This window comes from Hypanus sabinus, chromosome X1, assembly GCF_030144855.1.
Source record: "Hypanus sabinus isolate sHypSab1 chromosome X1, sHypSab1.hap1, whole genome shotgun sequence".
In the NCBI taxonomy this organism is placed as follows: Eukaryota; Metazoa; Chordata; class Chondrichthyes; order Myliobatiformes; family Dasyatidae; genus Hypanus; species Hypanus sabinus.
This window is the reverse complement of record NC_082738.1, coordinates 3,984,025-4,008,903: the sequence shown is the minus strand read 5'-3', so window position 1 is coordinate 4,008,903 and position 24,879 is coordinate 3,984,025. Positions and strand designations below refer to the sequence as shown.

General features: G+C 40.1%; 1 protein-coding gene across 1 annotated transcript in view; it reads left to right on the top strand.

Moving 5' to 3' along the window:
* The window catches only part of scn4aa (sodium channel, voltage-gated, type IV, alpha, a), a 208,052-nt gene that overhangs the window by 165,838 nt on the left and 17,335 nt on the right, over nt 1-24,879 (top strand). Inside the window, exons 17-23 of the mRNA XM_059955687.1 lie at nt 3,975-4,016; nt 6,788-6,911; nt 8,757-8,911; nt 10,675-10,848; nt 12,593-12,715; nt 14,571-14,855; nt 18,421-18,474. Coding sequence (XP_059811670.1) covers nt 3,975-4,016; nt 6,788-6,911; nt 8,757-8,911; nt 10,675-10,848; nt 12,593-12,715; nt 14,571-14,855; nt 18,421-18,474 — 957 coding nt within the window. The remainder of the gene's footprint in view (nt 1-3,974; nt 4,017-6,787; nt 6,912-8,756; nt 8,912-10,674; nt 10,849-12,592; nt 12,716-14,570; nt 14,856-18,420; nt 18,475-24,879) is intronic.

Here is a 24,879-nt window from a genome sequence, read left to right as displayed (position 1 = left end):
CATCCTTTCAACATCTACTCTGTCTAGGCCTTTCAACATTCAAAACAACTTTGGGCTCCTTATCTAAGAAAAGATGTGTTGGCATTGGAGAGAGTTCAGAGGAGGTTCACAAGGGTAATTCTGGGAATTAAAGCATTCAGGAACAGCTTCTTCCCCTCTGCCATCTGATTCCTAAATGGACATTGAACCCTTAGACACTACCTCACTTTTTTAATATACAGTATTTCTGTTTTTTGCATGTTTTTTTAATCTATTCAATATACATATACTGTAATTGATTTACATATTTATTTTTTAATTGATTTTTTTTCTCTTTTATATTATATATTGCATTGAACTGCTGCTGCTAAGTTAACAAATTTCACAAGACATGCCGATGATAATAAACCTGAGTCTGATTCTGATTATACGAAGAACATTTGATGGCTCTGGGTCTGTACTTGCTGGAATTCAGAAAGGTGGGGAAGTGGGGGTGCAATCTCATTGAAACGTTTTGAATTTAGGACAAGAGGGCAGAGCCCTCATAGAGGATGACAACTGACAACTGGATCCTCCCCTTCCCATTCCAAGTTCTTCTCCAGTCCAGTAGAGTTTCTTTTCCCTGGCTTTGTGTTCTCTGTGCTGCAGAGAACTGTGTCTTCTGTCCTCTACAATCATCTATGAGTATTATATTTCTTTTTTCTTCCTCCACTTGAATGATCCCCTAAGCCATGGTACTTTGCAGTTCCCAGTCTCATCCAAAAGGCTGCAAGAACCTCACACGTGATACAAAAGGGGTAAGTACAGAGGCTTCTCAGGAGCTGCGCTCTGATGCAGTCCTCACCTCCTCCTGCCCCTGACCACTAATCAGACCTGCGATCATTAATCTAAGTGATCCGATTTATCGTGAAGCAGAGTGTGCTGGTAACTCTCTTCCTGCTTGATATATTGCATTGCCTGAAGCTCAGACTCCAGCTCATCAACCTTGAGCTAAAGGTAATCGAACAGCCAACATTTGCTACAGATATATGGTTCACAATGGGATCGATCAGTCCCTGCACGTAGCTGTTACAACACATTGCCAAACTATCACTGATCTATTTAAATAATTAATATGGATTTCATTATTTTAAATATGCTTTCTTTCGCTGTACTAATGACCCTGACTGAAATCTCTTAGCCAGTCAGAAGTAAGTGGGAAGTAATACCCACCAATCAGTTACAACCACTTTGTCCTACAAAGTTGCAGTCTAGCTCGGAAAGCAAGGATGTGACTCGGTCTGGATCTTTTACTGTTTTCCCATCTTCTTATTCTCCACTCATCAGCCTGTGTCTCCCTGTTCTCCTGCCTTCCCACCCTCCATTCACTGGGTCCATGTCTCTCCACCCTCACACCCATCCACTCTCCACTGACTGGTTTGTGTCTTCCCAATCTCCCAACTTCTTGCTCTTGTCTCACAGTTCTGAGTCTCTGTGCTCTCCCATACCCCTGGGCTCCACTTCAGCTACCCTATTCTTCAAAGTAAACACTCAGACTTTTAGAAACTCAATTAAGAGCTTCAAGAAAGCACGAAGAAATAGAAGCTAAATAGAACTAACTCCTATTCCATTTAATTAAGAATGAGTAAACAGCAATAGGTATGATCCCATTATATGATTTCCACTGTATCTCCACTTCTACAGAACAGGCAAAGGCTAAAGTTAATTGAACAAGTCTTTACCAGTGTTGTAGACTTCAGGGATAGTGCAGAGCACCCCCCCCCCCCCAGCTCAGATACTCAGACCACATCTGTTATGCTAATCCCAGCATACAGACCGCTTGTCAGGCACCCTGGACCACTTCAGAAGCAGGTGAAAACCTGGCCAGCAGGAGCCATCTCTGCTCTTCAAGACTGCTTTGAGCACGCTGACTGGCACATGTTCAGGGAGGCTGCAACTGATGGCGACTCTACCAACTTAGAGGAGTACACAGCATCAGTGACCAGCTACATCAGCAAGTGCATTGATGATGTTACTCTGTCCAAGACCATCACTATACGCGCTAACCAGAAGCCATGGATGACCGCAGAGGTACGTGTGCTGCTGAGGACCCGCAACTCCGCCTTCAGAGCAGGTGACAAGGCAGCTCTAACAACAGCAAGGCCCAAACTGTCTCGGGCCATCAGAGGGGCAAAGCGTGCACACGCCCAGCGAATCCATAGTCACTTCCAGGACAGCGGTGACACGCGGCGCATGTGGAAGGACATCCAGGACATCACCAATTACAAGACAACATTACCTGACTGTGCAGGTGATGCCTCCCTCCCAGATGCGCTGAAAAACTTCTACACCCAGTTTGAGGCAGAAAATGAAGTGGCGGCGAGGAAGTCCACCCCTCCGACAAATGACCAGGTGATGTGTCTCACCGTGGCCAATGTGAGAAGAACTCTGTGCAGGATCAACCCACGGAAGGCTGCTGGACCAGACAACGTCCCTGGTAGAGTGCTCAGAGGATGTGCAGACCAGCTAGCAGATGTTCTCACTGACATCTTCAACATCTTCCTGAGCAGTGCCACCATTCCAACATGCTTCAAGGCTGCCACCATCATCCCCGTGCCAAAGAAGTCTTCAGTGTCCTGCCTCAATGACTACCGTCCCGTTGCACTCACATCCATCATCATGAAGTGTTTCGAGAGGCTCGTCACAAGGCACATCAAGACCCTGCTGCCCCCCTCACTGGACCCCCTGCAGTTCGCGTACCGTCCCAACTGCTCAACAGACGACACCATTGTCCACCTGGCCCTAATCCACCTGGACAAAAAAAACATATACATTCGAATACTGTTCAGAGACTTCAGTTCAGCATTCAACACAATCATCCCTCAGAAACTGATTGGAAAGCTGAGCCTACTGGGCCTGAACACCTCCCTCTGCAACTGGATCCTAGACTTCCTGACTGGGAGATCTCAGTCAGTCCGGATCGGGAGCAGCATCTCCAACACCATCACACTGAGCACGGGGGCTCCTCAGGGCTGTGTGCTCAGTCCACTGCTGTTCACTCTGCTGACCCACGACTGTGCTGCAACACACAGCTCGAACCACATCATCAAGTTCGCCGATGACACGACCGTGGTGGGTCTCATCAGCAAGATCGATGAGTCAGCTTACAGAGAGGAGGTGCAGCGGCTAACGGACTGGAGCAGAGCCAACAACCTGTCTCTGAATGTGAACAGAACAAAAGAGATGGTTGTTGACTTCAGGAGAGCACGGAGCGACCACTCCCCACTGAACATCGACGGCTTCTCGATAGAGATCATTAAGAGCACCAAATTTCTTGGTGTTCACCTGGCGGAGAATCTCACCTGGTCCCTCAACACCAGCTCCATAGCAAAGAAAGCCCAGCAGCATCTCTACTTTCTGCGAAGGCTGAGGAATGTCTATCTCCCACCCCCCATCCTCATCACATTCTACAGGGGTTGTATTGAGAACATCCTGAGCAGCTGCATCACTGCCTGGTTCGGAAATTGCACCATCTCGGATCACAAGACCCTGCAGTGGATAGTGAGGTCAGCTGAGAAGATCATCGGGGTCTCTCTTCCTGTCTTTACAGACAATTACACCACATGCTGCATTCGCAAAGCAAACAGCATTATGAAGGACCCCATACAAACTCTTCTCCCTCCTGCCATCTGGGAAAAGGCACCGAAGCATTCAGGCTCTCACGACCAGACTATGTAACAGTTTCTTCCCCCAAGCCATCAAAATCCTCAATGGTCCTGAAAAACGTTGTCTCGTTTTTACTGTATACTGTACCAGCAGTTATGGTCCAAATGACAATAATAAGTGACTTGACTTGATCAGTTGAGATCCTGGTTCAGACATCTAACCTGTGTTCTCATGAAGATATAACCACACCTTCATTCGCTCCTAAAAATACTATTAGGTTCAAAATTAGTCACCTAAGTGAAGTTTAGGTATGGTAATGGGACTGAAAAAAAAATTTTTTTCTCTCGCAGGATCAGGATTTCTTAAAAAAGAAAGAAGAGGGTCTGAAACCTGTAAGTTTTTCTTTAATAAGTGTTTGATAGATTATCAGATGAATTATTTTCTTTTTTGGATTTTTCTTCCCTCTGCAGAACAGTAAAAAACTTGAATTTATGTAGATGTGTTTGACCTTGCACTTTTCTCACACAATCATCTGCACATGTGTGCGGACGGACACACACATGCATTCACACAGTTGTTATATAGATGGCTGGCTTTGCCACAAAACAACATGCTGATGTAGCTTCAAGATGAAACATTACCTGCAGATCATTTGTCTGAACAATAATACAGATTCTATTTCAGAAATAGTCACTGGTCGTAAACCTCACAGCAATGTCTTGAGGACAGGAATCTTTCCTTATAATGGAATCATTTGATGGTTATTATAAGGCCACTGTTGAATAAGTTAACCAAAACATGACATGTCTTAACATTGCAAACCCATTCATTTCTACAATTCAAATTATATAATTAGATGTTTGCAGCTGGACTGGTACTGACGCAATCTTTTGAGGTGAGATTGACCTTGTAACCAGCCCAGCTAACGTATGGCAACTCAAATCTTTTTGGTCACAATAAATATATACTCTAAGCCTATTTTTCAAACTGGCCTGGGTAAGGAATGTCTTGCAAGCTTCAGGAAGCCCTAGGGGTCCACAGCAGATTGCCAGCAAACGTCTTCCCATTTTTGTAAAACCATATAATCTACCCTGTGGAAAGTACGGTCAATTTTTGTTGAAGCCATGAGTGAAATTAGCCTTAAATCACATGGAAAATTGGCAGTCACAAAGTACACCACCTATTTTATGTTACATCTAAATATGGTTCCCTTTGAAGTCAACCACTACTTTTCATAAATCAGCCACAAAATAATTGAGTAGTGAATCAAAAGATGAAGCAAAAATAAAACATACAAAATTCTTGGTACTACCTAAGCTGGATTGAAATCTGATGGCCTCACAAATCATCTGGCATTCCTACACAAAACACATACTCCTTTGTTGAGTAGTAGTACTGTTCTTGTAAGATCTGTTACCTTTTCTTTATTTACAAGGGGAAATAGCATGAAAACAGATTCCTTATACAAGAAGCAAACCAATTTCTCTCTAATGTTTAATCACAGTAAGGTTCAAAGTAAATTTTATTGTCAAAGTACATATACATCACCATATCCAACCCTGAGATTTATTTTCCTGTGGCCTACTCGGCCAATCTATAGAATAGTACCTTTAACAGGAACAATGAAAGATCAACCAGAGTGCAGAAGGCAACAAACTGTGCAAATGCAAATATAAATAAATAGCAATAAATAACGAGAACGTAAGATAATAAGATAAGGAGTCCTTAAAACTGAGACCATTGGTTGTAGGAACATTTCAATGATGGGGTAACTGAATGTAGTTATCCCCTTTTATTCAACAGCCTGATGGTTGAGGGGTAGTAACTGATCTTGAACCTGGAATTGTGGAACCATGCAGAAATGTCAAATAATTCAGGAAATCAGCAGACTATAAGCTCTTGGAGTGGGATTCCATCTGCCCGAACACGTGATTTCAATTGCCCTCAGTTGTATTCCCAGAATTCCATTGCTCCTCATCTTGAATTGAATTGAATTGATTTTATTTCTTACATCCTTCACATACATGAAGAGTAAAAATCTTTATGTTATGTCTCTGTCTAAATGTGCAATGTACAATCATAGTAATTCATAATAGAACAGTCAATGTAACATAGAAATACACTCAAATTGGTCTGATGGCCTGGTGGAAGAAGCTGTCCTGGAGCCTGTTATCCTGGCTTTTATGCTGCGGTACTGCTTCCCAGATGGTAGCAGCTGGAATAGATTGTGGTTGGGGTGACTCGAGTCCCCAATGATCCTCCGGGCCCTTTTTACACACCTGTCCTTGTAAATGTCCTGAATCATGGGAAGTTCACAACTACAGATGTGCTGGGCTGTCTGTACCACTCTCTGCAGAGTCCTGTGATTAAGGGAGGTACAGATCCCATACCAGGCAGTGATGCAGCCAGTCAGGATGCTCTCAACTGTGCCCCTGTAGAAAGTTCTTGGGATTTGGGGGCCCATACCAAACCTCCTTAACCATCTGAGGTGAAAGAGGTTCCATTGGGCCTTTTACACCACACAGCTGGTGTGTACAGAGCACGTGAGATCCTCAGTGATGTGGAAACTGAGGAACTTAAAGCTCTTTACCCTCTTAACCCCGGTTCCATTGATGTCAATAGGGGTTAGCCTGTCTCCATTCCTCCTGTATTCCACAACCAGCTCCTTTGTTTTTGTGACATTGAGGGAGAGGTTGTTTTCTTGACACCACTGTGTCAGAGAGATGACTTCTTCCCTGTAGGCCTCCTCGTTATTGTTTGAGATAAGGCCAATTAATGTAGTGTCATTGGCAAATTTAATTAGCAGATTGGAGCTGTGGGTGGCAATACAGTCATGTGTATACAGGGAGTAAAGGAGGCAGCTTAGTACACAGCCCTGAGAGGCTCCTGTGTTGAGGGTCAGAGGGGTGGAGTTGGGGGAGCCCACTCTTACCACCTGCCGGCGATCTGACAGGAAGTCCAGGATCCAGCTGCACAAGGCAGGGTGAAGGCCGAGGTCTCTGAGCTTCTTGTCGAGCCTGGAGGGAATTATGGTGTTGAATGCTGAACTGTAGTCCAAGAACAGCATTCTCACATAAGCATCCTCCTTCTCCAGATGTGTAAGGATGGTATGTAGATCTTTATGTTTATATGACCTTATGTATTGCTTTTTGATTCGGTACAGGTAAAAGTGAACATTGAATCTTCTCAGTGCAGCACTGTAGATCTGAAGCCTGAAGAAGAAGAGGTGGCAGAGGTTATAGAAGAAACTGCTGAATCTGATGAGCCAGTAGAGTGTTTAACAGAAGGTAAAGCTACTTGAAAGAACACTGGGGAGAAGGAGGAAAAGGGGGGAAATGTGGCTGATGCACAACCAAAGGCAAGGAATTTGCGACAGGGTTTACAATTTGAGAAGCTGTGACTTTTACATTCTTCATTGTTTATACAAGTCCCAGGGCTGGAACAGCTTATCCCTTGCTGCTCTTCTAATTGCTCCTTGAGTTTCAATGTCCTTTCTAAAGGATGGAGAACTGAATTTATATTTCCTATATTTTATATATTAGAGATGAATTTGAACTATCTCATGTAATTAATGGTTTGTGAAATGTACTGTATATTCATTTTCACATACTGTACATTTGCTGCACTCTGCCCCGTTTCCTATGGTGGAGAGTCTAAAGCCAGAGGACACGGGCTCAGAATAGAGGGGTGTCCTTTTAGAATGGAGATGAGGAGGAATTGCTTAAGTCAGAGACTGGTGAATTCATTGCCACAGGTGGCTGTGGAGACCAAGTCACTGGCTAGATTTAAGGCAGGGGTTGATAGGTTCTTGAGTAATCATGGCATTAAGGGATATGGGGAGAAGGCAGGAGATTGGGGCTGAGAGGGAAAAGGATCAGCCATGATGAAATGGTGGAGCAGACTCGATGGACCAAATGGCCTGGCTCTGCTCCTCTGTCTTATGGTGAACATTCTCCCACAAGCATCTAGGCTTGTAGACAAATGATTTTTTGACTTCTAGTTCATTGCCTGTTTGCATCACCTGTCAGCATAGAAATCAATACGTTACTTTTTATGCCGTATTGCCAATCAACATGAGACTCTCTGCCCCTCATTGGACTGCACACATTTAGGAGCAACTAATTATAGCAGGTCTGTTCTTATAATCACTTCCACACAAGTGACATAAACCATGAATAGCAAATATGCCACGTAACCCTTGCAACAACAATAATTTACTTGGCACCAAATATTTTTTATTGTCATGAAGTATTTTATTTTTGTAGTGCCACAAAAGTAAAAAGTAAGGAAATGATAGAATTAATCAGTGGGTCAGGTAGCATTACTGGAGAGAGAAGAAGAGTTAACATTTCAGATTGATGACATTTCATCAGAATTATAGAAAGTCAGAGATAGACCTCTAAGCAAATTTTTACTTTTCTGAGGTTACTGAGTCAAACATTTTTGTTTTCAACTTTGCTTACCTGACTATTTCCATCATATTTTGTTTTATTGCTGTTTTTCAGCATCTGCATTCTTATTTTTTTGATCAATATAGCTCCATTTTTTATCACCTTGTGCTTTTGTTGTTAGTTTACTCTGGTTGGTATGACATTATTCCATGCTGTTTGATTATGTAAACTAGCCTTCTGTGCATCTGCATGTTGCTTAAAAAATAAATAACCTTATGATGGATCCTGGAACTGAAATCTTAACTGTTTCTCTCTCCACAGATGCTACTTGACAAGAATTTATATTTAAGATAAATAATGAAGTTGATAATGATAAGTTCTTCCTTTCACAGTATCTACCATATTAATCATGCACACATTATGGTAACTAGCCAGTATTTCCCAAATCTATTTTTCCAAGAGGCTACGTGTTAAATTTTCCAAAGTTTGGTACATTTACTAGAGTTGGCCATTCCCAAACCTTCGAACCAGAATGTAATCCATTTGACTACCTTTCTCATGTCCTTTTGATGTCTATCTCTTAAGCATTAAAACATCTGGTGTCAAAAGTCATGATGAAACCTATTGAAACATATTGTAATTCCTTAATGTTTATCATTACATCCTAAACCTGTGAAGATGAAATATCATATGTACAGACAGCATGGGAATAACCTATTTGAACCATTGATGCTTGTGCAGGGTGTTTGAGAGTATGTCCCTGTCTGGACATTGATATAAAGAGTGACCGGGGAAAGATGTGGTGGAACTTGAGGAAAACCTGCTTCAAGATTGTCGAACACAATTGGTTTGAAACATTCATTATTTTTATGATCTTGCTCAGCAGTGGTGCTCTGGTATGTTTCAACTCCTTCCCTAAGAATTGATATGCATGTTTAAAAACAGATGTTTAAGCTGCAATTCAGGTTGTTGCCAAATGACATAGACAAAGCATAAAGTCTGTTAGTTTGCTTCTAACTGATTCATATGATTGCTGATAAATTTAGTCCTCACCTTATGATAGAGGCATTTAAGAGGCTCTAAGATAGGACCATGAATGTGCAGAAAATGGAGGAAATAGGCAATATGTTGGCAGACGAGTTTGCTGTTTAACTAGTTCATCGTGGGCTGAAGGGCCATGCTGTGCCGTGCTTTTCTATGTTTTATGTTCGCATTTCACAAATGACAGGGACCTTAAGAGCATTGCTGTACAGAAAGTCCTTGGTGTGCAAGACCATAATTCATGAAAGTGCCTACAGAGATGGATCATACAGTGAAAAAGGCACTTGCAACACTTCATAGGCTGAGGCAATGAATGGAAGAATCATGACACCAAGATACAGTTACACTGAAGCTGGCATATTGTGAACAGGAGAGAAGCTGTTGCCTTGAATGGAGCACTGTAGTCATTAAGGTGAAATTGGATGTTGCCATTCTTACTGCAAATAAGATACTGAGGGGTGACTTCATAGAGATTTATAATATTATGAAGGACATAGATGGGATTGACTGTCAGAATACTTTTCCAAAACTAGAGTACATAGGTTTAAAGTGGGGGTGAGGAGATTTATAGGTGACATAAAGGGCAAATTTTCTAGATGGGGAAGTTGATGAATGTGATAGAGGCAAACACAATTCAGTTTAAAAGGTATATGAAAAACACAATGGGTTTAATACAGGTAAATGACATTACAGTCAGCATAGACAAGGTGGGCTGAATGGATCTTTCTCTGTGCTGAACATTTCTGTAATCTCATTATGCTATGAAAGACTGAAGCTCGCCGCCATATTTGCAAGAACAAGGAGTTTAGGATGGTCTTCCCTGTTGGCAGGCACAGACCATGAATTCATAAAGAAAAAAATGTTTGGACAGGAAGTAGAACCACTGTCTTTGTATTTTGGTTTAGTAGCACTGTACATAGATGGGTCTGTTAGGATTAGGCTGGACATGGAGATCTATATCAGGCAGACTTGGAAGAGAGGTCGTCACCTACCAGCTGCAGTCTCAGAAATGAGAATAAAATCATTATGATGAGGTGGAGTTGTGATGGGGGTTCTTAGAAATGGGAGTATAAGGAAACATTGATCAGGGAGGCAGGAGAGTAGGTGCTGGGGGAGGCTACTAACTGTCATTTGGAATAGTAGCGGAGACTAAACAGTTAAATACATCTTTCAAATACCTGCAGTGTTCCCAGTTAGCACTTCAAAAGGAAGCTTACATGGAAAAAGACACCATCACATATTTGCCTGAAGTAGCAGTCAGTCATAAGGCTGATTGATAGGTGAAGGTGCCTGATCAGGTTTCACTACTGGCACGATTTGACCCGCAACTGGTTGCAAATACAATTTACTCTGAGCTAAATTAATTTTTAATTGCATAGCACTGTACTAACCATCAAATTTCTTGGCAATAATCTGTTAAAGTGCTAACAATTTTAAGTGCCAATACTCCCATAGTTCAGGGGATGCATAGTGCCAGCATTTCCCTGGTGAAGATGAAATGACGACGTAAGCACTCCATGCAGTTTCGACAACATATTATTATTTCGATAAAACTGTGCTAGAATGTCTTAATTTATCTCCTTCTGTACAAAGGTCTAAATTCTAAATTTGCTTACAGGCTTTTGAAGACATTTACATAGAAAACAGGAAGATAATTAAGATATTGCTTGAATATGCTGACCAAGTATTTACATATGTATTTGTTGTGGAAATGTTACTCAAGTGGATTGCTTATGGATTTAAGACTTACTTCACCAATGCATGGTGTTGGCTAGACTTTATGATCGTTGATGTAAGTATGGCAAAAAAAATCAGGACACAATAAATTACAAGGCAAAAGAAATATTAAAACCCAAATGAATTTATACAAAAACATTAGCCTTGACATTTAGCAATAACTTTGTCTTATTTTAATCAGGTTTGATTACTTTTACAGGTGCTTACCCATACAGACAATATCACAGATCAATTTGGGGTGAATATAGGAGTAACAGTAATGATCAGGAAAATTGATAGACTCACAACTGTTGCCCAATAATTTGGGTCCTTGCCAAAATCTGGTTACATACAAAAGACCCTGAAACTTATCCCCAGCACTAAACACAGCAATACATTGTGTTCCACTTCCGAAATCTGATTCTATTCAAGTCAATGGAATTGAATTTCGGAAGTAGTCTACAATACACTGATAATATTTAATGGTGTATTATAGAGTAACCAAACAAGGATAAAGTTTTAGACATTTGATTCACACTATGGAGTATCCTGAATTGTAAAAAGATTCATTTTTGTGAGAAATAAGTAGTGTAGGTCATCTGTAACAGAGAGTGCTCAGTAAATGCACTTGTTATACACACACACACACACACACACACACACACACACACACACACACACACACACACACACACACACACATACTGCCATATCATTGTCCTGGGTGTATGTACATCAGTGTCTTCCCCAGTATATTCACATAATGGGTCCTAAACCGAGCTGATACGCTCGGAATGGCTTCATAGTGCCTTTCCTGCCATACACAGTGGAATATTCCAATTCTTTAGTCATAGGGATGTGTAAATGTGTATAATATTGTTTGTATGTTGTATTTAAGGTTGATACTTCTGTTTATTTTGTAATATGATTGTAGTTACATTGTGGGGTGCACCATATTCTAATTCATGTGCAGTCTTGTCTTAACTTTGTGGGTAATTAATGATGGTATGTCTTGGAGCCTAATAAATGGGGAGGTTCACACTGGACAAAAATAGTGTAGAGCTATTATTGTGTTTTCTGGTAGTTATCTTTTTGTAAATATTGGCAGTTTTCTTTTCACTAATTCCTGTAAGTTTTATTTTTCATACACCTAATAAATACCCTTGCACTAAATGCTAAGTCACTGCAGCCATTTTTTCCTTTGGTCAAAACTCACGCATCTTGCACCAGCACAAAATATGCCCCAAAATAAAGGCATTATTGATCTTTATTCAAACCACAACAGGAAAATTGATAAGATACTTATTTTGAGGTAAAAATACCATGGCAGTTTGTCAAACTTGTATATGATTGTTATAATTTTCTAAAGAAATCGTTGGCAGAGCACTTTCCAGGATATCCCAAGGAATTCACAGATAATGAATGATGTCAGCAGTGTTTCAGTATGATCTGCCCAGTACTGATAGAAATTATTCTTGCATAGTTGCAATTGGTAAATGGAGCTCAGAATAATAGAGGGCTGTGGGTAACCCTAGGTAATTTCTAAAGTAAGTACATGTTCGGCACAGCGTTGTGGGCTGAAGCATTGTAGCATTGTGTTATAAGTTTTCTATGTTTCTAATTCTTTTACATGATATATTTCAGTACAAGAGATAATACTTACTATAGTCAGTGAAATATTAATGAAATGCCTACAAGTAAAGTTTCATTTGATATCCAGAGGTCTTCTTTCAATATTATTTTGTGAAAGTTACAAATTAATTGTATGTTGTACAGACTTTAAGGATAACTTCTAATTTCTTTCTCTTACAACACTTAAGGTGTCTTTGATTAGCTTGACAGCAAAGATCCTTGGCTATGATGAATTAGGACCCATCAAGTCTCTCCGGACTCTAAGAGCCCTGAGACCCCTAAGGGCTCTGTCTCGGTTCGAGGGCATGCGGGTAAGTTGATCACAATTCTATTCAAGCAACATTTTTTATTCAGCATTTCTGCAATATCTTCCCTGTTTTGCTTCACATTATTTGGAAAGAAACAGTGGATAATGCTAAACCAAACTGTGATGGACCTTTTATAGTATTTACTGCTTAAAATCTTCTAAATAGAAAGTCCATTTCAAGAGTAATCCTAATTCTTTATATAGCTTTTTGGTCAAATGTTGTGCTGGTAGACTGCAGGTGATGGTAAGTTTCATTTTTGATGCTTTCCTTTATTGTGAGGTGATTCCTGAGATATAAAAAGCTTTTTTCCATAGTTTGACTGAGGCTCTTGATTTTCAGAGGCTGCAGTTGTACACTTGTTCGAAGACTCTTAAATTCCATCTTTTTGTATAAGTCAATAGAAGAGTCAATAATGACCTAGAGCTCAGTCTCCAAACAGTCACTCATTCAATAATTGATAATTGTACTTGGGGTGATCTTTGCTCTGGAGTGAAGACATGAGATTGAGCAGTTTCACACTCGATGAATGCTACTCTGGCAGGAAGCTCATTGAAGGGAAGGGGCAGAATTGTAGCAAGGAAGTTGGGATGGATGAAGTGACAGGTGTCACTGAAGCTAAATGGACAGGAGTAAAGGTTCTGTGGAAGCTTAGAGGGCAGAAGAGGGTAAATGATGTTAAAGTTGACAGCAAAATATCTTATGAGGAAATAATAAGATTTATAGAGACAAAGAATGAGCCTGGAAACAGAAAACATGGCAAATTTGGCAAGGGTTTGCCATGGTCAGGCAATGTGCAGACTGGTCAGTGCTGATGGGAGAATTCCCATTCATGTATGGCACCAGTCACTGCCCGCAACTCCCAGTGAATCAGGTGCTGTCATTATCTATACTAGTGTCTACTGTCCAAGAAAGAAGGTAATCAGTTGAGATCTAAATATCCAAAGATTCTTGGAGATGTAGATTTTTCACATGCTGCCTGGGTGAAAAGCAGTTGGTCAGTCAGTGTCAAAACTGCCCTTCCCATTTACAACCATTAAATGAAAATAAAAAGGGGATTCTTATTTATCATAAATAGCCAATCAAAAACATTCAGCAAAAAGCTGCAAGTGTTCCCAAATGTGCCTTAGGATTATAAAAATAAATTGGAACATCATGGGTATATAATCTTTCTTAAATTGTTATCAAAAGAAAACAATTCAAGACACAGGAATCATTCTCAGTGGAATAGAATTCAGAACCAAAGAAATGACATTTACTCAAGTCAGACGAACTAATATACACAGCTCAGGATGTCATATTATACAAAGAGTTTAGAAGTACTGGTCTATGAAGATTTATAAATAATACAAACCAAGAGATTATTAACACCAAGTGATGCTGAGATTAATTTTGCCTGAAGAAGGAGGGCAAGAGGGATCTGATGAAATTTTTTAAAATTAAGTTCTGTTTTGATAAGATACAAGAGATGCAGAGGAAATGCTTCCATTGGTGAGGCTTTGAAAACCAGAAGTGATAGATATGACATAGTCACCAATGAATTCAATGAGAAATTCAGGAGTAAATTGTTTATACAAAATTTGGTTAGAATGTGTAGCTAATAACCATGTGGAGAAGTGAGGTGAATAATGCAGATGAATGGAAGGAAAAACTAGGTAAGCGCCCCTAGAAGAAATGAAATGTTGATTAGATGAAATGAATTAAATGTGGATCACTTAAAAATGTTGGCCTGTTTCTCTGATGTAAATATTATGTAATACCATGCAATAGGAAAATAGCAAGCAAGCCTCTTCATGAATGTACATCTGGGTCGGCATACTTTGTAAACTGTGGTGCTTACTGTTTGCATTTATTTTTATAGGTGGTTGTCAATGCATTGGTTGGCGCTATCCCATCCATCATGAACGTTCTGTTAGTCTGTCTTATCTTCTGGCTGATTTTCAGTATAATGGGAGTGAATTTGTTTGCTGGAAAGTTTTTCAAGTGTATAAATACCACAGATTCTGAACCCTTTCCCATTGAAGAAATAAATAACAAAACTGATTGTGAAAACTACATTTCAATGATGCCCGATGAAGTACGATGGGTCAATTTGAAGGTCAACTTTGACAATGTTGGTCAAGGGTATTTATCCTTACTACAGGTGGTAAGTGAAAATACACATACACTTATTTGAACAATTGTAGAAGCAGGGTGGTAGTTTGGCCTCAGTGTCTTCAATGAAAAGCATACAGAAGTAAAACTAACATTCATGCTTCCTGTCATTTCTTGAGAAGCACTTTTGTGTGAAAACAGAGTGAACAGTGGATCTTTTCTTGAGAAAAATCCTGCCAAGCTTTATTATCTTGAGTCTAAACTTCAATTAGTAATATTGCCTAATTGATTAGTAACATAATTTCAGATATATTCTAAAATCCTTATTCAACAAGTGCAATATATTGGCGTTCAATTCACTATCAAAAATGACTCTCAATTAAAGTTGTAAAGACATCATTTATTTTGAAACCAACAATCAATAATTTTGTTATTGTGAACTTACAGTATTACCACTACTGTTGAGCAGAATTCTTCTCAGGCTTCTAACTGGGTACTGGTATGATCTTAACTGACATTTTGATGACAAAATCTGGCATCTTCAGCAGGGATGATGCCTGGCCATGGCTAATCCATTAGTATTTATACCCCCATCGTCTGTCCCTCCTGATTGGTTAGTCTTCATCAAATCAGGTTTCCACTGTCCCAACTTGTTTAAAATTGATTTCCAGTTCTTACTTAGAGCAAGACCTTCCTCTTTGTTAAAAATCTTTTTCTGTAATTTTATTTCAATGACTTCCTTCATCAGACAGTCCCAAAAGCCAATGCCGTGGCACAGTAGTTTGGTGCTGAAATCAATCCTATGGCCATTGTGAATGCAGTTTTCTGCTACTGTCAATTTCTCCAGGCAACCCAAGCAGATACACCTGTGATCCTTGATGAGGATTTCCATCATTCTCCCCATCTCGTTGCTCTGCTTTAATGGGAAATCTTGTAAATACCATCCATACTGAGTCCCAGGTCATCTTTGACTGCCATAAGCTGTGATTTAAGCTTCCTGATGGGTTTGTGGATGACATTAATCCAGTATTTCCTCAGGACCCTGGTAATCCTTCCAGGAACTATGGAAATGTATAAGGAAGACCTGCAGTAGCGATGGGTTCCTCCTCATTGTTAGGTTTTCCTAATTTTGTAGGATACCATATAACCATATAACAATCACAGCACGGAAACAGGCCATCTTGGCCCTCCTAGTCCATGCCGAACCCTTAATCTCACCTAGTCCCACCTACCCGCACTCAGCCCATAACCCTCCACTCCTTTACTGTCCATATACCTATCCAATTTTACCTTAAATGACACAACTGAACTGGCCTCTACTACTTCTACAGGAAGCTCATTCCACACAGCTATCACTCTTTGAGTAAAGAAATACCCCCTCGTGTTTCCCTTAAACTTCTGCCCCCTAACTCTCAAATCATGTCCTCTAGTTTGAATCTCCCCTACTCTCAATGGAAACAGCCTGTTCACGTCAACTCTATCTATCCCTCTCAAAATTTTAAATACCTCGATCAAATCCCCCCTCAACCTTCTATGCTCCAATGAATAGAGACCTAACTTGTTCAACCTTTCTCTGTAACTTAATTGCTGAAACCCAGGTAACATCCTAGTAAATCGTCTCTGCACTCTCTCTAATTTATTGATATCTTTCCTATAATTCGGTGACCAGAACTGCACACAATATTCCAAATTTGGCCTTACCAATGCCTTGTACAACTTTAGCATTACATCCCATTGAAGGATCATTGAAGGATCTGTGAGCTCTTCTTGTGAATGTAGTGTTACAAAGTCCACTGCCAACATTTCTAATTGCAATTGATTACGTAACTACACCAATATAAATTCTGCCTTGATATACTGTGGGCACCATGGTAGTGTAGTGGTTAGTGCGACACTATTACAGTTCGGAACACTTGGAGTTCAAGTCTGGCATCTTCTGTAAGGATATGTACAGTATGTCCTTCCTGCAGAATGTTCTGCTTTCCTCCACAATCTGAAGATGTACTGGTTAGTAGGTTAATTGGTCATTGCAATTTATCACGTGATCAGGCTAGGGTTAAATCAGGGGTTGCTGGTGGCATGGCTTGAAGGGCCAAATAGCCTATTCTGCATTGTATCTCTAAATAAATAAGTAAGCACTTGTGTGCCTCTGTTTAGTATCTCCAATCTCTCCAGTCTGCATTTGGGCATAGAATTAATTTGGCACCTGAAAAGGCGTTTTAATTTGTTGATATGAAGTGAGCCAATAGGTGAGGCCTCAGGCCAGAGCACAGCATACAAGGAACATCTGGTAGATCTGGTTCCAGGTACATGTATTGCAACAGAAAGGGTCTGGCATGAGATTTTGAGTCAAAGATCAGGTCAGACTGCAAGGGGTTAAGTAGGAATTAGTCAAGATGAGGGTAACCTAAAAAGAATCATTAGAATTGGGGATATAGCAAATTGTCCTTTTGACTGTGCCCTCCAGTCTAAACCAACTACCCAAAAGTCCTAGATCAGAGAACCAAAACAAATGAATCAATGGATGTCACCTTTAGAGTTAAATTGCAAGCAAGCCAAGCCTGGTGGATGGAACCAACTTAAATGTGATAGAAGAATTGAAACACTTTTAGGAAGTGCAAAAATTTACACTTTAAATAGCAAATGTGTCCTTTAATAATTTAAGAAATATTAGTTTAATCATGCTTCTGTGCAGGAACCACTGGGTATTGATAGAAAAATGCAGAAATAGGAGTAAAAATTGCTGGAAGCAAGTTGCAACAACGGGGGAAGCAGACTGATAGTCTCAAAGGAAACTCTTTCATCTACTCGTCCAATAAATCGTTGTCAGAATTTTGTTCAAAACTGCATCTAAGCAATGTACCTTGAGTAAACAGTGGCAAAAAGGATTTTAGAAAACTAATTTATTAAAAACAACTAATCAAAAAGATGAAGAGAACAGTTTTAGTTTCCAGGAACAACTGTTATTCCTAGTGTCTGCTTAGAAATGATTGAAACACAGTTACTGATAGCAAACTAAGCAAGAAATACAGTTTAAAAGTTCAAAGTAAATATCAAAGTACATATATGTCACTATGTACTGTACAACCCTGAGGTTCATTTTCTTGCGATTTAAATGGTGCCAACAGTTATTAATTATAAAGTTACCAGTAAAGCCACATAATAATGGGACATTAACGTTCTAATAACACACGTGGAATGAAATTGGAAAAAAGGTGTTTTAAAGGAAGAATACAAAGGAACAAATAAATATATTTTAGACTAGATGGCTTCAACTAAAGGTCTGGAACTGTAGGCTTCAGATTCCACAATGCAACCACAAATCCATTTAATCTGTACTCCTCTATCTTGTTATAGACTTCTTTTGTTCTTATTAATTTCCAAATACAGTATTTCTTTGATTTATTTTTATCTGCATTCTAAATAATTGTAAACATCATGTGGACTTAACAATATACATCAATTTGCCACATTATACAGGGCATTCTAATTGAATGTGGAGATCAATTATATTTTAAAGTAACTATTTAGAAGTAGTATTAAAATTGATTAATCACGTGAAAGAAAATGTTTTCTAGCTAATGTTGTTCGTGGTCTCTTAATTTTGTTCCCAAAAGGCAACGTTTAAAGGGTGGATGGACATAATGTATGCAGCTGTTGACTCCCGTGAGGTGAGTAGATGCTCTCAGTTAAAACCATTCATTTGAAATATTCATTAGCTTAAACAAATTTGGTATTTAATTGTGCTTAGATGGTCTTAATGGCATCAGCCTCACACATTAAAGGTAATGTGCGGAAGTATGGTGGCTTTCGTGCCGCACCCTTTCTTATGCTCTCCATGTGTTTCCGTATTGTTAATGGACTTTAACTGACTTCCTTTGACAAATGCATTTGCCAAGAAGCAAAATATTATCTTTAAATCCTAAAGCTGTAAATATTGGAATATCAATTCACTAATGTATATCGTTTTGTTAAATTTTCACAGTATTGCCTTCAGGATAGTTGTGACTAATAAGTTGATATAATTTCTAGATGTTATTTGCCCATCTGTATTTTCCTACAAATTATTCAAAATTGAACTGTTGATTGGTGACTATCCAAAGAATCAGTAGGATGTTTGGGGTATTTCCTTGATGTAGAAGTGATATCAAGTCCAATTCCAAAACCCCACAAAATCTAAATCAGATTCTGGGTCATTTCACTCAGATGAGTGTTGTGTAATTTGTTAACTTTGAGATGAGGCCGTGTCCTGGATGGTGGGAATCCTTAATAATGGATGCCGCCTTTCTGAGGCACTGCTCCTTGAAGACTTCAGAGGCCTGTGCCCATGATGGAGCTGATTGTTTACTCCTCTCTGCTGTATACTTTGATCCTGTGCAGTAGCCATCCTGCAACCCCCCCCCCCCCCCCCATACCAGACAGTGATGTAGCCAGTTAGAATGCTCTCCACAGTACATCTGTAGAAGTTTTCGGGTGTTCTAGATGATAAACCAAATCTCCTCAAACTCCCAATGAAATATAGCCACTGTCTTGCCTTCTTTCTAGCTGCAGCAATATGCAACTTAGGTGATCAGTTGGGCTAACAAGGACCGGTGGTTGCTATTGCAAAGCAGGACTTACTGTGGATAAATAAGGGGAGAGAGAAAAAATCTTCAGAAGCTATGTGCAGGCAAGCTACAGCTGAGGGTAGCAATCAGTTAATTTGTTTGTTGGCTGAGGAAGGCGGGAGACTGAAGCCTCCGTGGAATGGGGAGTAACCTTTAAAAGGCAAGTGGTTGGGAAGATTGAAAGGACCTTGTGAAAATGAAGGTTTGGACTTAGGACTGTTGAATAATTGGGATGATTAGAAGGGTAGATGGATCAGAATGTCCAGACCTAGAACTTGGGAGAAATGATTATCAGTGGCTATGTGAAGCTGATGTAGTGAAGAAACCCAGATGATGAAGTGACCAAAGAACTTACCTTAAATGATTCATTGCTGTGATGTGAAGACCTACTTCTCCGTCAAGCGTCTGAATTTGGTTGCAAACTGGACACATGGAGATTGCACCCAGATGTGCTGGTCAGCATAGGGTGACACGATTGTGCAGCCAGTAGAACTAAGCTCCAGAGGCTCGGATTCAATCCTCATCTCAGAGGCTGTCTGTGTGGTGTTTACATGTCCCTTGGGTTTCCTCTGCGTGCTCCAGTTCCCGATCACATCCTAGAGGAGTTAGTAGGTTAATTAGTCTCTGCAAATTGCTCCAATGCGAGTAAATAGTAGAATCTGGGGAGAGTTGATGGGAAAGTGGAGAGAATTAAGTGGTAATAGTCCTGACGAAGGGTCTCGGCCCGAAACGTCGACAACGCTTCTCCCTATAGATGCTGCCAGGCCTGCTGTGTTCCACCAGCATTTTGTGTGTGTTGCTTGAAATGGTAATAGTGTAGGGTTTGTGTAATTGGGCACTTGTGATTGACTGAATGGCTTTTTTCTCTGCTGTTTGACTCTTAGATTTCTATTTAGACTCAGGAGTGGTACAAAACAATCTAGAAATCGCTGTTACTGGGAATCATGCCAGGAAAAGTCAATCACATGACATTGAGAAAAAAGTGCTATGTAATTGAATTTCCTGGCAAGTCTCAGTTCTGTGAAGAAGTGGAGAGAAGCAGTATTCCAAAATATGGTCCAGGAGTTAAACACTCCTGCTGGACTATCTTGCTTTCAAATAAACATTGTGTGGGAGGTTTAGCGTTGTCAGGTACTCACAATTATTTTCTTTGTCAACTCATAGTTGATGCCATCCTCAGAGTTTCAAGAATTGGCTATACAGTATTTTATAAATACGTTTCTTCCTATTTCTCTTGAATTATTATGCCTGCCACTTCCATTTTTGTATTTCTTTCACTTCTGCTTCAAGTAATTACAATGCTTAGCATGTGGTTTTATTTATTCCCATTTTGTTCTTTCCTTAAAAATAACAACAAAGTCATTTATTGAAAATTAGGAAGTAACATAGAAAATAGGAAGTTTGGGCAAATCCTTCTGTGCACTTTTATTTCCATTTGATCATGGTGGGCTAATCAGTAAAGACTTTGAAATTCTCCTATTCAAACCCATTGCACTTTACAATCAACATTCGCTGGAGGCACAACTCCTAGTAATTTTAATATGGTTCACAGTCTTGCAAAGTTTTGTAAGTTGACTATGGTTAATGTAAGCAAATGACAATCACAGAATATAGAAGATTAATGCAAGAATAAATACAAAACTAAAACCAGAAAGTACTGGAGGTGTTCTGTGTGTCAGACTGCAGATGTGGAGTAAGAAAACATAGAAAAACTTTAATTGGAACATCAACCTCTTATCATCGGGCCAAAACATTTAATCTGCTTCTGTTCTCCACAGATACTGCTTTATCTGTCTCCAGCACACCCTATTTCTTTTTCTTTCCAGTTTCTGACACCTGCTCCTTTTATACTTTATAACTTTTATTTGGACAGTTTTACCAGTTAAATTGCAGAGTCATGTCCTAGACACACTGAAATTTGTAAATATTGTTTTAGAAAACTGTGGGTTGTGAATGCTACATCTTCTGGGAATATCTGGGAAAGTGGGGAACCAAACAAAAAGGAATACAATGGTGACAGTTAAAGTGGGTGGGAATCATTTAGGGGAGGTGTGAGGGCAACTCTTTCAAAGAATGGTCAACAATGGAGAATAAGGGAGCTCTTCTGCACCTTTCCAAGTGATGTAATGCAGCAGAAATATGATCTTTGTTGCATATCACTCGCATATCACATATTATTCATCTTTAATTGAGTAACACTGAAAGAAGATAGGAAATTACTTCCTGGAATTTTCAGTTTGAGTCCCTGTAAACTCTGGACAATGTTTAATTATTAGCTTGGGTGATGTTTAATTATACCTCATTTTGAAAGTGGCAGTGATAGCTTGGCAATTTGTGGTCCATTTCCATTATATTCAACAAAAAAGTGTAAAAGTGGAGACAAGACCTCACCAGTGAAGAAAATTCACCAAAGATGCAAGGAATTCTCAATCATAAGTGTGAGAACTACAAAGAGTAAGCAGTGAGGCTGCAGAGAGCTAAGAATGTAATGTGTCAGATAGTCTTTTAAACAGTCTGGTCTCGGGAGAAATAGAGTCATACAGCATCAAAACAGGACCTTTGGCCTAATTGCCCATCTGAACTAGTCCTATTTTCCTACATTTGGCCTATATCATTCTACATTCTTCCTATCCATGTACGTGTCTGAATGTCTTTTATGTCTGAATGTTCACAACTACTTCCTCAGGCAAATCATTCCTCATATGGACTTCCTCTGGGTGAAGAAGTTGCCCTTCAGGTCTCTTTTTAAATCTTTCACCTCTCACCTTAAGCCATGTCCTATCGTTCTTGATACCCCAACCTGGGGAAAAGGATGTGGCATTCACCCGAAGGCTTAGTAAAAATGTTTGTTCTGGGTGTAATCAAGAACTGTTGTTGCTTTTTAATTCAATTAGTTGGACACAAAATCTGTGTGCATTTCACAGTAGTTGGAGATGTTGTGCACTACAACAATGTCTGTGTCACTACAGAAAATCCCAGCAGAAAGTTAGGGGATACCCTAAAGCTCTAAAAAATGGTGTTTTGCACAATTCTAGATTTAGAAAATTTTTAGTTGCACTGCTACACATTTTTTGAGAAAGTATTTCTTGGGTCAAAGTTTCCAAGTCTTCCGATCCTGTTAGAATTTGTGTTTTTGTGAAAGATTTGACTTTGTTCTTGTTGCTTTTGGCTCTTGTTGTGTCATCCAATATCCCAACACATGTGCTAAGATCACTCAGTATAGTGAAACTAACAGTAGCTCAGCTTCACTGAACAGCTGTGTAGAATATTTTCTCCTTGTTATAACATCTAATATAATCACAGAAGTCCTTTTAAGGGTTTGTTTTTGAGAGTAATATGGATTTTTATATCAATGAAACACCCTGTTTGTTGTCAGGTATATTATGTATTCACTTAAGTCTACCCCACTGCATTAATGTCTTTTTAGAAGACTCAGTTTTGCCAATAGGTGATGCAGTGGTGCAGCAGTTAGTAGAGCTTAGTGACCCCGATTCGGTCCTGACCCCCGGTACTCTCTGACTGATGTTCTCCCTGTGACCATGCTGCAATCTCCTCCCACATTCCCAAGAGCTAACTGTAAAATGCCCCTTGATAAGTGGTAACAGAAAGATCAAAGGAAAGTGAATAGGCATGTGAGAGAAAATAAGTAAAGGAGAGGGGGAATGGAACTGTTGAGATTGACAGTTGTCAGAGTGATTTCCTTCTGCACCATAATAATTAAGTATTGTAACAATAAATAATGCACTTTATTCAAGAAGAACTTGCTGCAATAATTATTTCACATTTCTAATATTTATCTCTCTAAAGTGTGCTGTTGAAGCAACTCAGAAAAAATCACCTTGTTTTATTTCCAGCCCTGACCTCTGAAGGTCAAAGAGCAAGGCAAAGGTTTTCTCGTTACTTACAGGATATTCTTGGGTTATCAACTGAGGAAAATGACTACTATCAACAGAGTTCAGGAAAATTATTCCCTGGTCAACTTGAAAAGGGGTGGATAATCAAAACAGAAAGAAATTCTAAGCTATGACCTCAGTTGAGACATTAAATTCCTTGACAACCAGTGAAGTGGACTTGTGCCTGGTTGAACTGGACATAGCATTAGTCACAGATATTATCGAAACATACGGTGAAATGTGTCATTAGTGCCAACAACAACACAGTCCAAATGTGTGCTGAGGGCAGCCTGCAAACATTGCTATGCTTCCGGCACCAACATAGTATGCCCACAACTTACTAACCCTTACTAATCTGTATGTCCTTGGAATGTCGGAGGAAAGTGAAGCACCCAGAGGAAACCCACACGATCACAGGCAGAATGTACAAACACCTTACAGACAGCAGTCAAAATTGAACCCTAATTGCTGGTACTGTAAAGTATTGTGCTAAACACTACACTATCGTGTCACCCTACCCACACTTATGCTACTATGCTGCAATAAGGAGAATGACTTGAAAATACACATGGACTAAGATGTTAACTGTCCTGTGCTATCATCAGTGGGATCATCAGTTGATCTGCCACCTGTCTTCAGGAGTTTCGGCCCGCTTATGATCAAGAATCCCTCGAGGTGGTGGGCCAGCAGTGCTAAAGCACCACCTCCCACTGATGAGCTTAACAACTTGGCATCTGCCTCTGTCAGAGTTGTTGGTCGCTTCCATCCAACAGATAGTCTACTCTTCAGGTATCTATGCAGCTACTGAAGAGTTTACAAAAGATGGATACACTGTCCGACTATCTGCCCCTCTGGACGTACTTAGTCCACACCCGTGATGATCCTGCCTCTGCTGCCTCAGCTACAGCCCTGCTGGTTGACCTGATCTCTCTTCTAGTAGAGTCAAGGTCATGCAGCCACTTCTGGAAAGTAAACGCAATAAAACCACGGCACCCTACTTCGACTGGATAGAATGAGACCTTCCACCCTCTGTCTCTGCACTCTGATCTTGGTTAACTTGCGCTCATGGGCTTCATCGATGTTGTCTTCCCAGGGGACTGTGAGTTCACCAATAACCACTTCTCTATTGGTGTCAGACCAGACGATTATATCTGGATGCAATGTGGTGAGAACTATTTGCTCCGGGAAACTGCCTTTCCCATCCAGGTCGGCCTTGACACACCAATCATTGGCTGAAGAAAGTATGCTTGATTGTGGGCCTGTGCTGTATACCCTCGTCTTGGAACCTTCTTTCACAAATGATATGCGATGTTCTGTGCAGCATGGGGCATGAGATAAGTTGTGTTGCAGTACTCTCGGCTCAACCGCTTCTGTTACAACTTTGAGAACGTTGTTATGTCTCCAAGTGTACATGCCACTGGAAAGATTGACTCTGCACGCACTCAAAGTATGTTGAAGTGTTCCCTTCTCGCTACAAGCAGCACACCTGTCTTTCCCATCTTCATACCAGGTGCTGAGGTTGGCAGGTGTTGGGAGCAGGTCATACACCACTCTGTATAGAAAAGAAATGCGGAGT